This window comes from Phragmites australis, chromosome 5 (genome assembly GCF_958298935.1).
Source record: "Phragmites australis chromosome 5, lpPhrAust1.1, whole genome shotgun sequence".
Taxonomy (NCBI): domain Eukaryota; kingdom Viridiplantae; phylum Streptophyta; class Magnoliopsida; order Poales; family Poaceae; genus Phragmites; species Phragmites australis.
This window is the reverse complement of record NC_084925.1, coordinates 896929-919275: the sequence shown is the minus strand read 5'-3', so window position 1 is coordinate 919275 and position 22347 is coordinate 896929. Positions and strand designations below refer to the sequence as shown.

The 22347-nt window shown below is 42.3% G+C and overlaps 1 protein-coding gene and 2 pseudogenes across 3 annotated transcripts; 1 reads left to right on the top strand and 2 right to left on the bottom strand.

Annotated features, from left to right (window-relative positions):
* Positions 1–7663: 7663 nt before the first annotated feature.
* On the top strand, positions 7664–13792 carry LOC133918226 (UTP--glucose-1-phosphate uridylyltransferase-like; annotated as a pseudogene).
* A 187-nt stretch (positions 13793–13979) lies between these two features.
* Positions 13980–16123, bottom strand: LOC133917287 (peptidyl-prolyl cis-trans isomerase FKBP18, chloroplastic-like; annotated as a pseudogene).
* Positions 16087–21407, bottom strand: LOC133918225 (glutamate receptor 3.1-like). Of its 3 annotated transcripts, XM_062361984.1 has the most exons (8): positions 21283–21407; positions 21010–21122; positions 19833–20170; positions 18384–19732; positions 18030–18307; positions 17604–17635; positions 17111–17517; positions 16087–16838 (listed from the first exon to the last, which is right to left on the bottom strand). In XM_062361984.1, the coding sequence occupies exons 3-8, from the start codon at positions 20095–20097 to the stop codon at positions 16353–16355; spliced, it is 2817 nt and encodes a 938-aa protein (XP_062217968.1). In that variant the 5' UTR covers positions 20098–20170; positions 21010–21122; positions 21283–21407; the 3' UTR covers positions 16087–16352. The 3 variants fall into 3 exon arrangements, with proteins under 3 accessions (XP_062217968.1, XP_062217966.1, XP_062217969.1); XM_062361982.1 differs by lacking the exon at positions 21010–21122 and having other exon boundaries at positions 21283–21401; XM_062361985.1 differs by lacking the exons at positions 21010–21122; positions 21283–21407 and having other exon boundaries at positions 18384–19724; positions 19833–20001.
* Between the last annotated feature and the right edge of the window lie 940 nt (positions 21408–22347).

The following is a 22347-nucleotide window of genomic DNA, read 5'->3' as shown; positions in this document are numbered from 1 at the left end:
TGACCAATCATTGACTTTTTAATCCGTTGCTCATATGAACAATCAGAGACCGCAGCCGCATAAATCTCGTCAAGATGAATCAATTTTGCTATTCAAATGTTCGTTCCGAGCACAATGTGACTCATAGCAAACCCAATAAACCTGAACCATTGATTGATTTAAAAAAAAAAGATGATAAAGCTTTGGATGGATCGGTCACCACCTCGATCCATCCAAAACCTCCCGATTCGAGCCGCTTCTTGCTACTTTGATTACTTAACGCCTCTCTGCCATCACTCACTATCGCCCCCAGTTGTGTCTCGTCGGCCTACCACCGTTGGTCGCCACCACCGGCTCGCTGCTGGCCATCTCCGGCCTCCACGCCGCGCCGTCGCCTCCTCTGTGCCGTCGCGCCATCCTTCCCCACCGTGTTGCTGTCGCATCACGTAGTTGCGTCGCCATCCTGTGTAGCTGCACCACGCCGCGCCCCTCTTGTGCACGCCGCTGCTGCCCTAGTTGCGCGTCGCGCTAAGCCACCGCCTTCACTGTGTCGCCGCGCCGGTCTCCATGTTTCTCCAACTATGCGTGCAATCGTGCTGCGCCACCGTTGACCACTGTGCTCCCTCCCTGCTCTCTCTCTCTCTCTCTCTCTCTCTCTCTCTCTCTCTCGACGTGTGTGTATTGACCGAGAGGGAGAAAAGAGGCAAGAACCAGGAAGGAAGAGAAGGAAAAGAAAAAGAAAAGAGAAAGAAGAGAAGAAACGAGAGGAAAAGAAAAGGAAGAAAAGAAAAAGAAAAGAAAGGAAAGGAAAAAAGGAAAAGAAAAGGGAGAGAAGGAGAAAGGGAGAAAAGGGGAGAAGTTGGAAATTTCCGCAATTTCGTTGGATTCATCATCAATCCTTCGAAGGTGATTCCTATATAATCCCTAGGCGTTCGTGATTGATTTGGATCAGTCAATTCCTGTTAGATATATGACCGGTAATCCGATTTGCTTACAACAACCGTCGTTTGAGGCGAAGATGTGACATTTTAATTGAAATATCCATTCCTTTAATTAAGCAAAGTTTAATTAGTAAGAGAACTCTAATTCGAATCTGAAGTAGAAATGTCACATCAACTCATGCTTTATGAGATTCTGTTTGCCATATTCCAAAATATAGACGTATATGTGACGTTTTCAGGAGTAGGAAAAATGCTTTCATAATATATGTGTTTCCAATGTGTTTTAGCACTAAAAATATACTTGTGCAGATGGTAGTACTTTCGAGCCTACCTAAGAAAGGTTTCTTCATCGCCTTCAACAAAAGACAAGTAATGTGGGGGTAAAATTTAGTGCTATGTTTCTATTCATGTCTTACTTCCTTTGCAAATAAAATTGAAGTATATAGCATTTTCTAATTCATTCAAATCATGGATGATGTTGCATTTGACAAATTAAATCCATGCCATTCTTAATGATTTGGATTATGTCATTGACGTCATGAATTAGTTGTATTGTTATTTATCATGAGTCCTCAAAACAAAAATATAAGAATTGACGTCAATTCACATGCATACATTTGCATTTATGCATTTCATGTGGTGATAAAGGCCGGTCACTGTCATCGTGCGTGACTCGTACCGGTACATGGAGTTGCATGAGAGGTTGGCATTGTCCAGCGCAAAACTCTCAAATGGAGTTACATCATGGCATTCATACATTTGTAAAATATTTAAAGAATACTGGAGAGTTTAATGCCATGATATACGAGAAAACTATATTGGAAGTTATGGTGGTTGTTCTATCGATGAATATGTCGTCATGCAGAAGGATACTTTCTTCAAACTCATATGTTTTAAATTCTCATTGTGAAGAAAATGTTTGTCATTCTAAAATACCATTTAACTAAATGAGACGTGTTTATATTCATAGCTATTACTTGTTGAGCTCGTCTCACCCCCGTTAACTCCTTTTCAGGTACACTTAGGCTGTTGACGTGCATTTTTAGGGATGGAACTTGGTAGCTACACGCACTACCTCATCACAATATTAATAACCCAACTTGTTTTTAAAACTATGTTTTTGGTAGTTGTCGGTGTTGTAATAAGTTTTGCGTTTGAAGATGTAAATTTTTATATACTGTAGAAAGTCGTATGTTTTGGTTGCATCATGAGAATTTGTATACGCCATTTATATTATATATGTTCAGCATGTGATTATTGACTATTTTGTCAGTGATATAGTATTTTTAGAGGAAACTATATCAAAAATTTAAATTTTTAATTGGGTATTATAGTTTGTATCAGAGCCTAGTCTTTAGGTCCTACGGTAAGTAGTTAATAATTTGACACACTTGCACATGTAGGATGGGAAAGGGTTTGCGTATCTTTGCATTTGCCTTGTTCCGCTATATCCCTTTAGTTCTTTTGTTTGAAGTATATTTGCAAATTGGTGCATGTTTACTTATATATCGTGGTGTATGTTGCTATGCTGCCAAAGACGCGAGGTCGTGGTCGAGACAATGGGGCAGGTTGTAGTCGTACAACTGTCCCAGATCATGGTGATGCGTAGTCATTGGCCGCTGAGGTTGAATCATCTTGACCAAAAAGTATCAGTCAATCAGAGTTAATGACCATTGAGAGAAATGCAAGAAGAGTTGAGAGCATTGAGGCAGGCTGTTCCAGTTATTCCTATTGCGAGCATTGACTTGGCACCTGCACCTGCTGCTGCTAGAGTTGTGGCATGTCAAACACCTAAAGAGGATGCTACTAGTGAAGTAATGCTCCATGAAAGGGTTAATATGAAATTGGACTCCTTTGATGGATTAGGGACTCCAATTCAGGCTGTAGATTAGCTTGCCTATATAGAAATGCAGTTGGATGCTTTTAATGTGTTGCCTCGAGAAAATATTAGATATGTGACACAGTTAATGAAGGGAGAAGCCCAGATCTGATGGAGAGGTGTGCAGTTAGTCAGGACTGTCACCATTGAGATCTTACCTGGTCTGAGTTTGTTAGATAATTTGAGAGGAGATTTTACCAACTACTTTCCTGGATAAAATGCAAATTGATTTAAACAACTATACATAAGGCCAGAAATCAGTGGCAGGGTATGATGTGGGCTTTAATCAAATTGTGTGCTTTGTAATTCATGTGGTCCACGATGATACAGAGAAGGCTAGGCGCTTCAGATAGGGTTTGAGGCCTTTTATCCGTCATGTGGTTGGTTCTTTTGTTGTTATAGACTTTCGCACTATGGTGGAACAAACTTCCAGAGTTGAATTGCAGCAATCTTATACTGATGATATTCGCAAGATATTCAGAGCAGATCAGCATAAAGGACAATATGAGAAGAAGAGTCATTTTGGTGGTCACATCTATAAGAAGTATAAGGGGCAACAACGTCATCAACTATACCATGGTGGATCCCCTCAAACATGTCCTTTGTGCACTAGTACCTAATTCCGTACAGTGGTTAAACCAGATTTTGGACTAGTGTGCTTCAAGTGTGGTGATTCACAAGGACGTGGTGTGCCACAGAAACCCAAACAGTCATATCAGGTGGGAACCAGTATCTTCTCCTTCTAGAGTTCCTCCTTAAGCTAAAGGGTCAGCACATGTATTGGCTACCACTCCTACCCCTACAACCATTGCTGGTCCAATGGCTCCACCAACATAGTATTTTCTTCCTTCTACATGTCCTACTGGGCCTTACTGGTCACCTCAGCTTGTGACTCCTCAGAGAACCTCTACACCGTCATCACCGGTGATTGGGGCATACATTTGCCTACCGCTGAGATTGGAGGTCACAATGATGTGGTGACAGGTATCTTACCCGTGTACTCTTTTGATACACATGCTTTATTTGATTCTGGAGCTAGCATTTCCTTTGTCTTGGTAAACTTCGTTAGACGAGCAAGGCTATCAGTATAATAGATTGGGCAATTGGTGGTAGTTATCTCCCCCAATGGTCTTATATCTAGTTCTTATGTTTGTTCGGGCTGTGTTATAAATATTGGAGATGAGGAGTTCATAGCTAACTTGGTGATGATCAATTTAGAGTCCTTTGATGCTATTCTTGGTATGGACTGGCTTTCCTAGTACCAAGTAGTTATTTCTTATTCTTGGAAAATGATCACCTTGTGAGCTCCATCAGGAGAGGATATTATTTTCCAAGGGAAGGCCTTGTCGTATGCACTTTCCATGTCGTGCAGGTTTTTCCCTCACCGGTGGATGTGGAAATTTGGTGCTCTTTGGTCATTGGTTGAGGGGCAAGATGTCACCCTACGCATGGAAGATATTGCAGTAGTGTGTCGCTTCCCTGATGTTTTTCCTAGTGAGCTTCCAGGATTACCTCCTGAACGAGAACCAGTATTTCATATTGAGTTGATTCCAGTTACTCTCTTAGTTTGACCATAGTTTGAGGGTGATATGCGGTGCTATGAAAGAGCTCAATTCCAATAGCTTGATGAAGGCTCCTCTAGAAATGAGAAGTAAACTGGGTGCCTCGATCGAAGATGATCTTCTTCGAAATTCCATGAAGGCAAACAATCTGAGTGAGATACAACTCCACATATTGCTTGACTGAGTATGTGGTCTTGACGGGTAAGAAATGAGCTAACTTGGTCAATCGGTCCACAATAACCCAAATCGAGTCGCACCCGTAGGACATTTTAGGCAATCCAGTAATGAAGTCCATATCAATTTCCTCCCACTTCCAGGAGGGATCGATAAAGGCTGGAGCGTACTGGCCGGCTTAAGGTGCTCGGCCTTCACCCTTCGGCAGACATCACACTCGGTAACATATCGATGGACAATAGCGAATCATGAGGTCCACTAGAATCTGGATCTGAGGTCCTGGTACATTTTAGTACTCCTAGGATGGATAGACAATAGCGAATCATGAGCTTTATCCAGAATCTTCTTCCTTAACTCCAGAATTTTGGGGACCACTAGCCTTTTCTCGAACCACAAGACACCTTCATCGTCTAGGGCAAAACATTTGGCTTACCCCTCCTTGACCTTGTCACGGATCTTCTCTATGCCCTTGTCTATCTTCTGAGTGTCCTTAATTTGGTCGAAGAGGGAGAAGTTGATCTCCAAGTTGGCAAGAAATCCCTCCAAAACCATCTCGAGTCCAAACCTCCTGAAATCATCACAAAGTATGGTGACTCTAGGCTGGAGCAAGAGACAATTGCATCGAGCCCTTTGACTCAGTGCACCGGCGACAACACTCGTCTTGATAGGATGATAATGGACTTCTAGTTCATAATCTTTGATCAGCTCGAGCCATCTTCGCTATCTCATGTTTAGATCATCCTAAGTGAAAATGTATTTGTGGCTCTTGTGATCCGTGTAAATACGGCAAGGGTTACCCAATAGGTAATGATGCCAAATCTTCAAAGCATGCATAATTGCTGCAAGCTCTAGATCATGAGTGGGATAATTTTCCTCATGTGGCTTCAGTTGGCGTGAAGCGTAGGTGACCATGCATCCTTCTTTCATGAGAACACAACCGAGTCCAAAGCGAGAGGCATCGCAATAGACATCGAGCTCTTATGAACGTCCGGTTGTGCTAGAACTGGCGCTGTGGTGAGACGAGACTACAAAGTCTAGAAAGCCACTTCACACTACTCGAACCATCGAACTTGCCATTCTTCTTCAACAATTCGGTCATGGGCTTAGCAATCTTGGAGAAATTCTCGATGAACCAGCGGTAATAACCCACGAGTCCAAGAAAACTCCGGATGTCACTGATACTTCTGGGCTGCACCCAACTGAGTAGATTCTGCACCTTGCTCGGGTCAACTGCAACCCCATTTTCTGACAAGACATGACCTAGAAATGTGACCTCTTTAAGCCAAAACTCATATTTGCTGAACTTGGCGTAGAGTTGGTGATCTCGAAGGCGGCCAAGAACAACACAGAGATTACATATCGGAGATTGCTGAACAACACCGTCCGTTCCTTCGTCAAACTTCAGATCCTCTGGGTCTTCCTCGAATGCGCCTTCCTCTAACAAACGTAACAAACGGCAAAAGCGCACATATAAACAATCAATCAAATGATTATATTAAAAAATAACTAAATTACAAAAATTATGAAATTTACATGATTGGGTAGATATCGAATTTAGATGAATATCGGTGGAAGAATCGTCGAAAACGGAGTTAGGACGAAGGAGAAATAGGCTTTAGAAGTTTTATCAGGAGAAAAATCAGAAAAAGGAAAAGGAATATTCTGAGAATATTCCTCAGCTCGGCTCAAGGCAGCTCGGCTCGGGCTGGGCTTAGCTCAGCTGGGCGGCTCATCTTAGGGCTGGGCTCAGCTCAGCCAGGCGGCTCGGCTCGAGGCTAAAGGGGCGGGCCCACCTGTCAGCGAGGGGAGAGAGGATAAGGGAGAGGGAGAGGTAGCCAGCTTGGGCGGATCGAGCAGAGAGAGAGAGAGAGAGAGAGAGAGAGAGAGAGGAGGAGGAGGAGGAGGAGGATGGAGAGAGGTGATGGGGGGCGGACAGTGGTGTGCCGACGATGAAGAGCGGCGATCGGCTTTGACGAGCGATAGGGTAGGGTGGTGGCGGCCGAATTTGGCCCGGGTAGGGGTGGATCTAGCTGGCAAGGGCGAGGGTGAGGGCTGGTGATGAATCGGGTATTGTATTTGACACCTGATTATCCGGTATTTACAGTATGTTAGAGCTGTTAGAGTAACGCCTAGTTCGCGGGGCTATTGCCATAAATACCTCACACTTGGCCATTTGAGTGTGCTAGAGTCCAGAAAAGCTCATAGACACTTGAGAAGATAGCTAAGCCACCAAAATACTAAAAGTGATCATCCAAAGTAATTAAGTACAAGATTATAGAGTGATTAGTGTTAATAGACCTACAGAGAGTTGTGTCTAAGTGTTGCTACATAGAAAGGGGATCAAGGAGTGATCCTATTTTATACCGAGAGGTAAGTCGGTACCATAGAGTTTTGGTGACTTGCCGGCACCTTAGGCCTTGATAGCTCAAGCTTACTGACCCTCCGACTTGGTGTGAAGCGGTGGCAAGACTCTTGTATGGGGACGCGGAGACACTTGACTTGGTGGCTAAAGATTCAAAGTGAAGTCATCGATAAGTGACCAGAAGAGAGACTTATGGTGAGGTCTTATCTTGGTGACTCGATGGTTTAACGTATTTGAGATCTAGGTGGTACAAGAGCCGTGACCAGGTGCAATTCAGAAGCTATAGCCTAGGTGTCTGCTTCAACATCGACTAGGGGTAGCGTTTATACCATCGATACCACAGGATAAAAATTTCTTATGCAGAGTTTGCTCTCTCTAACTTCATAGTATAGTTATTGCAATTTATCCTTACATATTTATCTTTATAAGTAGTTTGTTAGGATTGAATATAGGTTACAAATGTTTTTAATGGTAGAGTAGACATACTAAATTAATCTAGAACATATTTAGATAAAAATTAATATATATTTATTTTATATTGTTACAATTAATTAGTTTTAAGTATTTTAATTCACTTCTTCCAACGATCCTTTCACATATACAGCATCATCCTCTCTCTCTCTATATATATATATATACACCCAGGAGTACATACTAGTTTTCCTCTATATATATATATATATATATATATATATATATATATATATATATATATATATATATATATATATATATATATATATATATATATATCACTCTGTATAGGAACAAAAACTATCTAAAAAAAGAGAGAATTAATTAAAAGGAGAAAAAAATATTGCTTCGCTTGCGTCGCGGCGTTAACGCCGCGTCGCCCCCTCTTTGGTTCGCTTATCCCGCCATTGCTCTGCTCCCTCCCTCCCCTTATAAGAATTACCAACACCTTCTCCTTCCTCTCATCTCCCCGTCTCCTCTCCTAGATCTCTCATCATACACGAGCGCATCTTGCAATGGCGGACGAGAAGCTTGCCAAGCTGCGCGAAGCCGTCGCCGCCCTCACGCAGATCAGGTCTCCCGTACGCTTTCATTTTCAGATCACTCATGGCTGATGAGATCTTTCTTCCTTCTCTGCCATGGCTGACTCTTTCCAATGCTTTTCATGGTTACTGGTTGGTTTCTTGGTGTGCAGCGAGAATGAGAAGTCCGGCTTCCTCAGCCTCATCTCCCGCTACCTCAGGTAACAATGACCAACCTGCGCTCCATGCATCAGTTCATCAAGAAAATTGCTCGAATGAGAAATATCGATTCATTTGGGCATTGATCTGATCACGTCTGCGTTTGATCGTGGGTCATGGCGCGTGGTGACAAAAGCGGCGACGAGGAGCTCATAGAGTGGCCAAGATCCACACTCCGACCGACAAGGTGGTGGTGCCGTACGACACCCTGGAACCCCCTCCTGAAGGTTCCAACCGCAGGAGACAGCCTCATCTCCTCTTCCTGAATTCTTACTATTCTTCAGCGTAATCCTGAATCTGATGCATAGAAATGTGAATGTCGAGACTGATTTCGGTGCACTGCTTGTCTGCGAAAATGCAGACATCGAGGCGACAAAGAAGCTGCTCGACAAGCTGGCCGTGCTGAAGCTCAACGGTGGTCTGGGAACGACCATGGGATGCACCGGACCCAAGTAAGTTGCATGGTGCATTTGTCGATTCAGTTCAAGAACACAAATTGCAGAAGCAACTTTTTTAGATTTACTTTGAGTATCTGATTTAACCCAGCATTTTTCTCATGTCACTGATATCAGAATAAGAATATCATGCCATGAAGTTCTCTCAACATATTGTCTGGAACATTGCACATCGGCCATTGAAGTGCGCAACGGATTTACTTTCCTCGACCTGATTGTTCTTCAAATTGAGGTGGGTTGAGCATCATGATTCATGCAGCGTTTCTTCGAATTTGCTACTTAATCTTCTATCTTGCAATCTGACACTCAGTGATACCATTTCTTTCACAGTCACTCAACAAGAAGTATGGTAGCAATGTGCCACTGCTTCTGATGAACTCCTTCAATACCCACGAAGACACCTTAAATGTAAATTCTCTTCACCTGGATTTCAGCCAACCGAATAATTTTGTGAATGCCAACAAGTATGCACGTCCTGCAGATTGTTGAGAAATATGCCAATTCAAACATTGATATCCATACATTCAATCAGGTATGTCAGGGAAAATTTTGCTGCTGTTGGACACTTTTTGTTTGCATCTTAGTTCCCCATAACTTAAAATTTTTGCTATACTGACAATAAAGCACGATACAGAGCCAGTACCCTCGTGTGGTAGCTGATGAGTTCTTGCCATGGCCTTCCAAGGGGAAGACCTGCAAGGATGGATGGTAAGCCATTGCCATATGTAGTTCAATCAGGATTTTCATGGCATGAACAAGTACCAATTTTAAACACCTTTGCGTTACACAAAATTTTCAGGTACCCTCCTGGCCATGGTGATATCTTCCTGTCACTGATGAACAGCGGCAAGCTCGATTTATTACTCTCACAGGTTTGCAATAATCTGGGAATACTCTTAGCTCCCACCATTCATCCAAAGTTTTCATGCATTAACATTCTTTTGGCGCTATTGCAGGGAAAAGTGTATGTATTCATTGCAAACTCGGATAACTTGGGCGCTATTGTTGACATGAGTATCCTTATGTAACTTAGCGTTACCATTTACTTCTACAAAATTTCTGATTATGAAAGAGCATGCTAATTTGAAATATACTTAACTGTTAAATAGAGATATTGAACCATTTGATCCACAAGCAGAATGAGTATTGTATGGAGGTATGTAGTTGCCTGATATCTCATGAAGTAAGATTACTTGGATTTAGCTGATAAGGAAGTTCTACAACCTTTTTTCAGGTTACCCCGAAAACTTTGGCTGATGTAAAAGGCGGCACACTGATCTCGTACGAAGGAAGGGTTCAGGTAAACTTGTCTTCTTCCTTGTACTACCAGAGCAACAATTTCGCCTTCCTATGCTGTTCCAGTTTGCATTCACATATGCTTAGAACTATAAGCATTTTTTTCTAGTTTATCATTAACGTCTTATTACTGTTTTAATGACACTAATTTTCTTTCTATTGCAGCTTCTGGAGATTGCACAAGTTCCTGATGCACATGTAAGTTATAAACTAGTATATGCAATTATAATAACTTACCACAGAAAATTAAGTATTTCTAGAACTTTTTCTGAGATTGCTTCCAAATTTTTCTGAAACATAGGTGAATGAGTTCAAATCAATTGAGAAATTCAAGATCTTCAACACAAACAATCTGTAAGTGAATTCATAGTTTTCATTTCTTTTTTCTAAATAAAAGTTGTTGATACTATGGTTAGAGTAAAACGCATTGACGGTCCTTAAACTTGTCATGAAGTGTCATTCAGGTCCACAAACAATCTGTAAGTGAATTCATAGTTTTCATTTCTTTTTTCTAAATAAAAGTTGTCGATATTATGGTTAGAGTAAAACTCACTAACAGTCCTTAAAGTTGCTAGCCTTCCCTGCAAATACTTGGACCTACTGCTCTCCATTCGCAAGTTGCGCAAAGCAGACCTTCAGCCAATCATCAACAAGTTTGACGATTTGCTACCAGGCTAAAAAGCAGGGCTCCTGACCACCGCTGGGCGTTCAGTCCTGGTTCGTGTCATCCTCACAGCTATACTGATCTATACGCTCCTAGCTCTAGACGTTCCGAAGTGGGCGATCAAAGCTATCGATAAGAGACTAAGGGCGTTTCTTTAGAGGGGTCGACAGCAAGTCCATGGTGGCCATTGTGATGTGGCCTGGCAACGTGTGTGCTGGCCGATGGAGCTTGGAGGCATCAATATCCACAACCTTGAGATCCTGGGTTGGTTAGTCCGGATGAGATGCCTTTGGTTGCAGAGAATGCAACCAGATCGGCCTTGGGGGAATTTCAGTGTGGCTGTTCATGCCAATGTGCACGCGATGTTCGTGGCATCCATGATAACTGAGGTTGGGGATGGACACTCAACTCTCATTTGGTCGGACAGATGGCTTTTCGGTCGCTCATTGAAGGTTTTGCCGCCGGCCTTACTTCCTTTTGTGGCGAAGAGGGCGGTGGCTAAATGTACAGTGTACGTCGCCTTGCAAAACCAGGCATGGATTCGGGACATCGGTGGCAGCCTGACCGGGCCAGCGATACTGGAGTTTTTGCAGGTCTGGGATGCAGTTGAGGGCACGGAGTTGCGTGCTGGGTGCCCGGATCAGCACTTGTGGACTCCTGCAACCTCTGGCACGTTCTCGACACGCTCGGCGTACCGTCGCTTCTTCACGGGTGCTATTGGCTTTGAACCATACAAGAGAATTTGGAAGACGTGGGTGCCATTGCGAGCTAAGTTCTTTATTTGGCTGGAAACACTCAACAGATGCTGGACAACGGATAGACTCACGCGACGAGGGTTGCAGCACCCACAAAGTTGCCCGCTCTGCGATCAAGCAGATGAAACTGTGCAACATTTGTTAACGGACTGTGTCTTCGCAAGGGAAATTTGGTTTTAAAGTGCTTCAACAAGTAAGATTACAGAGGTTGGAGCCAACGGCTCTTGATACTGTCTTCCAAACCTGGTGGCAGCGAGCTCAACGTGGTGCTTCCAAGGTGGTCCGCAAGGGTTTCAACTCCTTAGTAATCCTGATGGCTTGGTTCATTTGGAAGCTCCGAAATCAATGCGTTTTTGGCAGTGCTCGTCCCTTGTTTACAGGTCTTCTAGGGGAGATTAGTGTGGAGGCCCGGCTTTGGTGCTTGGAGGCGCTGTTCAATTGCGTTCTTTGTTAAGCTGAACTTCTAGGCCGTGGTCGTTGTTTAAGTCTCTGGCGTGACCTTTCACTTAAAAACTAACCCGGCCGTTGGTCGGCTTTGTAATCAAACTCGTTTTCCGAGTTTTTTTTTCCGTTTTCTTAATATAATGACACGTAGCTCTCCTACGCGTACGAGAAAAAAAAAGGTCCACAAACTCTTGAAACTGCAGATTGGGGTTCTTAAACTTGTTGAATGTGTCATCCAGGTCCAAAATGCACAAAATACCCCTCCGGTTGCTGATGTAGTGTTGCCCAAAATCTCCACGTTGGAACGCTACATCAGCAACTAGAGGAATATTTTGGGCATTTTGGGCCTAGATGACACATTTAACAAGTTTAAGGACCACAATCTGCAGTTTCAAAGTTCATGGATCTGGATGGCACTCCACGACAAGTTTAAGGACCGCCAATGCATTTTACTCTTACGGTTATTACTTAACATTACTACCTATTTTTGGCAGATGGGTGAACTTGAAGGCTATCAAACGCCTTGTTGAAGCTGATGCACTCAAGATGGAGATCATTCCAAATCCCAAGGTCAAAATGCATGTCACAAAACCCTATTTCCATGAGGATTCTTCATGGACTATATAACAGGAATTATTTGTGTATAATAAAAAGTAAAATTGTGATGGACAAAATATAATTCAGGAAGTGGATGGTGTGAGAGTTCTTCAGCTGGAAACAGCAGCTGGTGCAGCAATCAGGGTACTAACAATTAATAAAACACTATATATCCATCACCATACCTTTATCTTACATATGAATATGACAAATAATTTTATTGGACCAGTTCTTTGATCATGCAATTGGTATCAATGTTCCGAGGTCCCGGTTCCTACCGGTCAAGGCAACATCAGATTTGCAGCTAGTACAGGTTTGTATGATATGCTGAATAAACTCTGTAGGTAATGCTATGTATAACAATCTAACTTCATTTTTTTTTCTTTCACCTTGTAGTCGGATCTATATACCTTGGTTGATGGCTTTGTTACGCGCAATTCAGCTAGAACAAATCCATCAAATCCCTCAATTGAGCTGGGTCCTGAGTTTAAGAAGGTCAAGCTCTAACATTAATTCCTCGTGAAAAAGAAGTTCTATTTAAGTTGTGAGCACCAAACGCAAATAAGATGATCTTTCTTTCTTCACATAATGGCAGGTCAGGAACTTCCTTGGTCGCTTCAAGTCGATCCCTAGCATTTTTGAACTTGACAGCCTGAAGGTTTCTGGTGATGTTTGGTTTGGTTCTGGAATTGTGCTGAAGGTACCACTTCCAAAGTTGCAGAACTACTCTAATCTTTTTTCTCAGTCTTAGACAAAATTTTTGGACTAATTTCATATTCTTTTCAGAGGTCATATGTAGCTTGTTACTTTTTTATATTTATAGAAAAACTTTATGTGGATAATGTGTAGCTTCTCTTCTCATGTTGTTGTTATGAATCCTTTGCGAAGATGCATATCTTGCAGTGTTCAAGCCTTGGCGTAATGACAATTCTTTTCTCTATTTTTTAGGGGCATGTGACCATCACAGCAAAATCTGGTGTCAAGCTGGAAATCCCAGATGGAGCAGTGATTGAGAACAAGGTACATCTTGTTGGTGTTTCAAGATTTTTGCAGTTTAAAAGCAAACATAGATCTAAGTTCTGCTCTGTTTACATGTTTTATCAGCATTTATGTTAGCTTCAGGATAGTATTGAAGAGGAACAAGAGTAATATTATCATCATTACATGCTTGCACTAATTAGAATTCTTAGACAGGTCATTAAATTTCAGCATTTCATTTTCACCTCTGGATGGGAAAAAGAGAACTTCATTTGAAATATACAATTATATATCTCGATCAAAAAGCAAGCTGATAGCACGATTGACGTTTTTTACAAGAGAATATATTCTTTTATTTCAGGAGATCAATGGCCCTGAGGACCTTTAAAATGAGCATTGGAGTGTGCTGCCTTCACAGTGGCAGATCATTTTTCACCATTTCTTGTAGAATCAAACAGGCTCCAGAACACCGTGGAGAATATTCATTATCCAATTTTGCTTCAACATAATCAATAAAACATTTAAGTACATGTATTTTACAAACTTTAGTTTTGCTTCTTGTCCAAGACTTTTTATGTGGGCTTGCAAAAAAGGTCCTGTCACGGAAACTCAGCAAATATCTCTCAACATGCATCTAATCGTAGTGTGAATACAATTGCATGACTGATTAACATGTAAATGAAAAGTCAGTAAACTATTAATTCATTCTGAAATTTGGGGCTCTCCATGAGTACCTTAATATTCTCCATCCATTACAAAGAAAAATGGTCATTTTTCTGCAGGAGGGACCACTTCCGATAGCTCTATATCCAGCTCACAAGTAGAATCAGGCTGCAAAGAAGCATGGAATCAAACAAACCATCTCAAGACATGATCGTGCTAAATCAAACTACATGAACACCACTTTAATAAATTGGAGATTTACCGGCATCTCACTCCTCCCCTTTTCCCATATCCGAGCTCTGGAGGGGCAATTACTCTCCTCTCATGAACAACAGATAGACACAACGGAGATCAAGTCAGTAAGATAGTAGAGTGGGAGGACTGAATTATTTGCCTTGTGCAAGTTGTCCTTCTCCATACCTTTCCCCATACTTTCATCCCCTCAGTTATCGTGTACATGGCAGCTGGAGGTTTCGGTGCAGCTTGTGCTGAGTATAGACCATTGGCATTGTCTGCAAAGTCCCGCTTTCGTTCTTTGCCAGGCAGTGAGCTGACAGTGAACTCATAAGGCTACTAGAAGACACACAAACGTCTTAATTCTCATTGTTCTAGAGCAGCAGTACTACAACTAGAACACAAGGATCGGGAGTAGTTTGCAACATAACTTGTGCGATACTCCGATTCCCTGCTAGGAGCTTGGATTCACGGCTCGACACTGCGGTGATGCCACGGTATATGCAGTCAAAATAAACCCTTAAAGTTGAGAAGATAGCCATTAGTCGCAGTTAAGAAGGAAGAGTCATGTGCAGATGGGAGAAGATTACCTGCACAGTTGAGCCCTTTTCAGCAGTTGGACCCTTCCCTTCAACAAGATCGTAGTACTTCAGTCCCTCAGCTGCTCCCAAAGTTATCAGATCAGCTAAGGGTTTAGCGCAGTTGCAGCTCGGTTCATTTTCTCAGTTCTTTAAGGGTCGTTTTATTTCTTTTGTTGAAGGCGCACTGTTTCCATATCATTTCGGGTGTGTTTTGTAAGTGTGTGGGGTTTGTAAGATTATCTTTTGTTTTCTTCTCTTTTAATGCAATGATACACAACGCTCCTGTGTGTTCTATATAAAAAAAAGATTAGTCGGAGAACACAAAAAATGAGTTCAATTAATCAACAAAGTGAAGATTCAGCAAGGTTATCGTCTTGCAAACATATGCAAGTTAGAACAACCTTCATTTACATTCTAAAATCCTACGGCTTAACAGCAAAAAACTGTAATTAGCTCCAATTCAGTCGCAAAGGAGCCTGCTTTAGCAAGAATCTGAGCACAGATGCAGAAACCAAGAAAACCAACGGCGCAAGGAAGCAGGCACAACGACGTACGTGCAGAGACGTAGTCCTCCGGCGGCAGCGAGACGGCGGTCAAGAAGCCGGCGGAGAGGAGCTGCGCGGCCGCCCGCCGCCGGGAGACGGCACCGGGGAGGCAGCAAAAGGTGCAAGTCTCTCTCGAAGGATGAGGGGGAGCAGACGAGGGGAGCGAGTGGCGGTGGAAGGTTCTAGAAGGCAGGGCAGAGGAAGCCATGGCAGATGGGAGGGGCCGAAATGGCGCGCACAGAACTGCCACTTCATCATCATATCCATAAGCAGGCAGCTCCTAGTGGTAGGATATCCATAATATCCCATTTCCAATTATTCATATATTCTTTTCCTATTCCGTTTATTTTTCCGGTTTTTATTTCTTGGTTTTCCAATTTGTGCTATTGTCTCCAAAATTTCAGTGTTCACTTGTCAATGATCTGTTTTATTCTGAGTGAAACCTTCACATGTATGCTGACTTGGATTCTGTGTTACCTTGTGAAACTGTTATTTCAATTCCATAATACTGAAGCAGGGCTTTGCCCTTCAGACAAGAATGCTTTTCTTTTTTCTTTTTTGGTAAGGTAGCTAATAACGCATTGGAAAGAGTGGAATAAACAAGCCTCTTGCTTAAATTGGTTTTTCCTTGTATTCAGTACACCTTAACACAGCATGTTCCTCTAAGAGACTCGGACACAGCACTTCAAACCTCTGCAATTTCATCTTATTTTAAGTATGAACAAATGAAGGACACTGCGTAGCAAGCATGACGAGAGAAAACTGAAGAAAAAAAAATTAAAAAGACGTATTACATTCATAACACCATCTTGGACAAGGGTTGCTTCTATACAATTTTCCAGTTGCCACAACAAACTTGACTCAGACTCAGAGGATTTGTTATTGCTGGGCGCTAAAAACCTACAAATACAATTCCCTGCACAGCCTTTCACTCTAATTTCCTATCTAAGATTGCGTAAACTGACCCAAAGATGATTTATCCCAGGTCCAAGACTAAAATTTCTTAGCTTCGAAGTCAATACACATGCGCTAGTTTCGTATTTCAGTAACACTAACATTCCTGACAGACCTCACCGGTCTTTCTATGTCAAGAACAGAAAGGCTACCCGTTGGTGTTGTTGGCATGGAACTTCTTGACAGGCTCAAGGACCGCTTTTTCCTTGGTAGCTCCTTGTCATCGACAAATGAGATGAATTTCTTGATGCTGCGCTTCGATTTCGATGACCCGGACTCCAAGGAGAGTGCTGCTTCTGGCGATTCATGTTTCAGGTATCGACGTAGCATGATGCTGAAGTAAATGAGCAGTGCGAGGACACATGCCACACCACAAATGAGGAACAGACCCCAGAAGCTGGCAAGGCGGAGCTGGTTCGAGTCCACAAATTCGGTGTTGTCAGCTGTGCACTCGCCTGTCTTGAGCCACTTGTCGTGGATCCGCTGCAGTTCCCCGTTCTCCGACAGTGCTAGGATTGCGGTTGACAGGTCTATTTGCAGAGGGGAATCCCTTGGAAATGCCTGACAGAGTGAATTTATAAGGTGCTATGTTTGAATGCAAGAAACCAAGTGGTTAGACTTTAGATATTAGACTTCTGCTGCAAATAAGTGCAACAACAGCAAAATAATCTTAGAGTGTCATCAGCTCTGAGACAGCAGACAAAAATATTGACAGTTAATACAGTAAAATTACTGTAGATAATATTGTCAAGGAATTATGATTTTTGTTTCTCATTATAATGTAAATACCTAGAATTGTTTTTATAAGAAAATTATAAGCTCAGTGTACTTACAAAGCCCCATCCTCTACTGGTGAAATCTGAGCCAGCAACTGCAATCTTGCAGTAAGTTGACAAAAACAGTTCAACATAAGGGCGCTCATCAACAATGGCCATAACACCTCCTTTCTTAGGGCCTAGCTTGAGATTTTCAGCGTATTCTTCAGGAGAACCGAGAGCTTTTAGCCTCAACCGTGAGATGTTCAGTTCCTTGACCATGTATTCTTCTGCGAAAGAACCAACTTGGAAACCGATAGGATAATCACTACTTTTCAGGTCATCAAGTCCTCTTATAGAAGTGTCAAGCTGTTGCACGGTTAGGATGGAAGTAAGACTCGCAGTGTAGCTGGATACAATGATCAAAACAACAAATAGCCATATGATCAAGACACCACGTCCTAGGGTGCTCATAGTATTTTCTCCTGGTAACAAATAGAGATGGAAATAACATGTCAGAACAGAATGTCACTTCTACCAAAAGAAGAACAGGAAAGGTCAGTTTACTCACTGTGTGCAAAAAATAAAGTCGAAAAGCTGAACCTGCAGAGAATCAAAATTGAGATCATGATCACTCATTTCAGAGAAAAGAATCGATCGGAATAGCATTTGATGATACATGTGGAGAAGTACTTTACTGACATAACTAAGAAAACAGAGGATAGCACATCATAATATCATGTGAAAATAGACTGTGCAAATGCAGATATATTTTCTTCAACCAATTTAATATTGCAAAATTTCATTTTATTGTTCATGGCTAGATTTTTCATTTAAACAAATTATGTAGACAACTTGTCAATGTTGAAAAACGAAGTATTAGGCTGCTAACAGTGTGCAATATGTTGCATAGGAATCATGGAGATTCTAATGTTTGTAAGTGAGGTGAACAGATACACATAGAGTGAGAAAAAAAAGTTGCAATTCAGCTCCTTACCAGAAAATAGTCATTATTTGTTCTCGTGGTGGGCCACGGAAATCATCATTGACTCGATGCTCAAGCACCCAAACAACCACACCCACAATAAGAAAAAACAATCCTGTAACACACCACATCTCCAACGTAAATGGCTGCAAGAATGCCCAGGAATTTGTTATATGCTTCTTAACCGGAGCCAAGATAACCAGGCCTGTCTCGATGAAGGGCTGGGTGAAATCAACAGTTTGAGTCCGATTCATTGTAATAGCGATATCACCTATTGCTCCATCAAACACCTGCAGGATAAGGTGACGCTGATAAGATGTGCAGTAGGAACATAACCAAAAAAAAAAAATGATTGTCCAAACTTACATTGTTCTCAACCATCTGTACAAGTTCATCATAATGAGGATTTTCAGTACCACTCCCGAAAGGTACAAACTTGTATGTAACAGGATAAGGAAGCAAAGCCAATGCCTGAGTGAAGACATCGACGCAATAACCCTTCATTGACCCAGTAACATTATCTATGGTGACAAACTCTTTAAAGCTAAATCTGTTGGGGACACCAATTTTCAACTCCTTGGCATTGGAAGGGAAGGCCCAACCTCGAGGCTTCTTTGCAGTCTCCCCAGGCCAAATGACATCATAGAGATGTTGATTGGCAAGAGAACTATTAGGGGGCTTCGAATATAAGTCCTCTGGAAGGACAGTCGACAGCAGTCTAGTATAGTTTGACCAAAAACCAATGGTCCGAACGCCATTTCCGATTATATTTATGATATCATAGGCAGGATGAATGAGGTCACCCTGAGTATCGAATTGCACTTGGCCAGACACCCCAGTGAAGTTTACCTTCCTAATCTTGCCCAATAATTTGTTTCCCATGTCGAAAATACTCATGGCTTCAAGGTGAAGAGTTCCCCCAGTTTGATCACGTAACTTTGAGTCATTTGAAAAGGAAATACTCCCACCATCATCAAAGAAGGAGTCCAGAGCCCGAGCTACTGTCCATACACTATCATAAACATAAAAGGCATAAGCACTTGTCCGAAGGTCACTATGGTTGTACTTCTTGCTTAAGCTGCTCCACTTAGAGATCAAATTGCTCTTCATCTTTGATTTAGGGATGTGTGGCCGTAAAGTCAGAACACCTTGCATGCCAGATATAGTCTCAGCAGGAACTGTAGAATTAGCATCAAGGTAAGAAGAAAGCCAATCAGTTGCAATCCATACATAACCATTGCCCATCATGTTTAGTCTGTTTGCAAGGGAGAAAAGCTGGAGTCCGGATGGAGCACTAGTATGGACAATGATAACACGAGACTCCATGTTATTAACAGTAACCAACAAATTTAGAAGCTCGCTTCTTTTAGCATTGCCAGGGAATCCAACCTTGTAGGAAATTTTGCAGCGCCTTGCAGTAAGTTCATCATCCAAAGCAGCAATGCCATTTCGTCCATAATCATCGTCAACATATATGGCAGTCACTATCTTCCACTGGTAGTAATCAACAACTGCCGCCACAGCTGCCATTTGGTAGAGATCACTCGGAGCAGTCCGAACAAAGAACGGTAACTGGATTGATGATAGAGTTGGATCCGATGCAAAGGCCATCAAAGGGACTCGGAGCTCATTTGCGACAAACGAAATGATATGAGCAATCGTAGAGCATTGCGGGCCAATGATTGCAATAACATCAGTCTCCATGAACTGTAAAGCTGATATAAGGAATATTGTATCACCATCACAACTTTAGAATAGAAGCACACACTATTTAAAAATGCAAAACAAATGAAGGCAGAATTATAGCAGGCCTACCTTGAACCATGGCAAGGAAACCATCATCACAATTTGTATCCCTCATGTCAACTTGTAATGCTGTTCCATTTAGAATTGTTGGGTCGGAGTTGATATCCTCCAAGGCTGCACGGATGGCAACCGCTGAAACACCTCCAATGGTGGAGTTGAACCGAAGAATAGAACCAATATTCACAACGGAAGGCCTTGCAGCTAAGCTCTTGCAGAGCCCACAAGGGAAGAGGAACAAGGAGAGGACCAACAACATAAGAAAAGTTATCTTCATTGTGGCTGAAACGGTGCAAAGGCTACCAGAAACTTATGCACAAGTTAGCGAATTGTCAATGAGTTTGGAAACCCTGTCAGAAAAAGATAAAGCAGCTGTTATTAGGACAGCAATGGGTAACTCCCTCACCAAAAATAATAATAGCAATAATAGCATCATCCACGTGGAAGAGAATCAACATCTAAAGATTTAGCTCACAAATTAAAAAGGTCACCAAATGTCAAACTGAAAGAAGCAGATATAACAATAGAAGGACTGATAGATTGAAGATTGCAAAGAAAAGCCACTTGACAGAATAAAGATAGAAGGTTAAACTGGATATATTAAGCACGGTAAACACTCATTTGTACTAGACTACACAATGTTTTGGTATGCATTCCGCTTATCCTATCTGTAGGAAGAAAAAAGGCAACCACGAAAAAGTCACAAAGTTGATAAACATTCAACAAAACGAAAGGTAAGGTGAATCCTAAGTTCTTCTGGGGAAGCATCATCCGAAACCCGCTTTGCTCATATGGTCCTATCCCACAAAGCAGATGCAACGCAGTTCATTAGTGAACAGCTCTAGACAAACGTGGAGCTATCTTACTTCTCCATAGATTCCAGTTTCCACACACTTTTGGTATGAAGAGAACAAAAGGTGGACCTCCAAACCTTCGACGATGCAAGGCATAGGAACAAATAAAGGTATCTATTCTATTCCCTGTTTCAATCGATCAGACAACAAGAAACAAACACACATTCTATGCTGTGTTCCAAAGAACTCTAATAAAGGATGGTTCTTGCAAAAGTGCAGCAGCAATGCCTGAATTGGCAAGCAACCTAGCGAACTAGACACAAGCTTCAGCCTTTCATGCGTTATGTGCTTGTTAACCAAGTGAAGATAAACGGATTGAACCTCCAAGAACTCACCTGAGAACTCCTTGCAACGGCAAGTACTAATGGTTACTAATTACTGGGGGCTCAGTGTTGGACCAAAAATCAGCAGGGAAATGAGAGAACTGGTCCAAGGACACAGCTTTTTCCTGAATTATTAGTCAGAACCCAAGAAATGACAGGAAATGTCAGGCACTGGTGGTTGGAGAGATGGGGGATTTGCTTGACGCCAAGAATGAAATGCTGGAGAGGATATGTGTGCTAGTTGTGAAGTGGAAACGCATGAGGAAAATTTTCAAGGGGACTTACGGGGCTGGATTTGTGCTCCCCGCAAAGAGGAAATCTTGGTCTCCGGGGCAGGCAGCTGCTTGACTCCTCCTCAAACTCCAGGAGCTTCCGTTCCCTTCGTCATTTCAGGTCATTTTCTTGGTGCTGAGTATTATAGGAGATGGAGATGGAGATGGAGATGGTACATGGCAGGTGGAGCCCACGAAAGCAAATGATCCCTGTGCCATGTCGTGATGAGCTCAGGGAGGACATGGTCTGCCACGTCAGCCATGAACCCGTCAGCATTAGAAGATCTGTGGTCGGGTTAAGGCTATGTCACTCCCCTGTAAGTGTTATACTTATTTCTTGGAGGTGAGATAGTTTATAAATTAGTATATAGAAAAAATACTTTAATATATAATGTCTATATGTGATGTCTATGTGATTTCGATCAAAATCTAAAATTAGATAACATGTCTGATCGTATTTACTGAAATAGATAATATATAGTTGTATTTATTAATTTAGCATTCGTATTCGGCGCACGATGTACCGAAAATAGATGAACTTCTCAAGCGGGGATCCTGAGGGACCCCCTTTGAGATTCAGCCGGGGGATGATTCTGAATCTACCTCGTACGTGAATTAAATGAGAGTATATGGGATGCAGGCGGGACGGATGATCGGATACTAGTGAGAGTAAATGCTCGAGGGATTTTTAGACAGGTTCGAGTCGCACAGAGCGTAATACCCTACTCCTGTGTATATACTATAAATGCTCTGGGAATGCCTTTCTGTGGATCTCTTGCGTTACAAGGTTTTCTGTCTAAGTCTAGAGCTTCGGTCTTGGAGAACCTCTGCTCGACTTCGAGCTTCGTGTCTCCGGTCTTCGTTAGCTTGTCTGCTTTTAACCTCAACCTCTAAAACTTCTCCAAGTTGTCCTTGTCTTCGGGGTGTCCACCCCTTCTTATACCGTCGAGGAGGCTTGGCGTGCCCAGGAAGGAGGGCACGAGTCCTTATGAGCCATAAATAGAAAGCAACCATCATTGACTGCAACTCGGCGTTACAGGGGTTGAAAAAGTGCGTCCCCGGTTGGTCTTGTCGCCCA

Excerpts from the sequence above, each read along its gene's own strand:
- LOC133918225 (XM_062361984.1), bottom strand. The coding sequence starts at position 20,097 with ATGAAGATAACTTTTCTTATGTTGTTGGTCCTCTCCTTGTTCCTCTTC. Across the intron at positions 18,308-18,383 it reads TACAGATGGTTGAGAACAAT|GTGTTTGATGGAGCAATAGG; the intron begins GTAAGTTTGGAC and ends CTTATCCTGCAG. Across the intron at positions 17,518-17,603 it reads GACTTTATTTTTTGCACACA|GAGAAAATACTATGAGCACC; the intron begins GTGAGTAAACTG and ends ATTTGTTACCAG.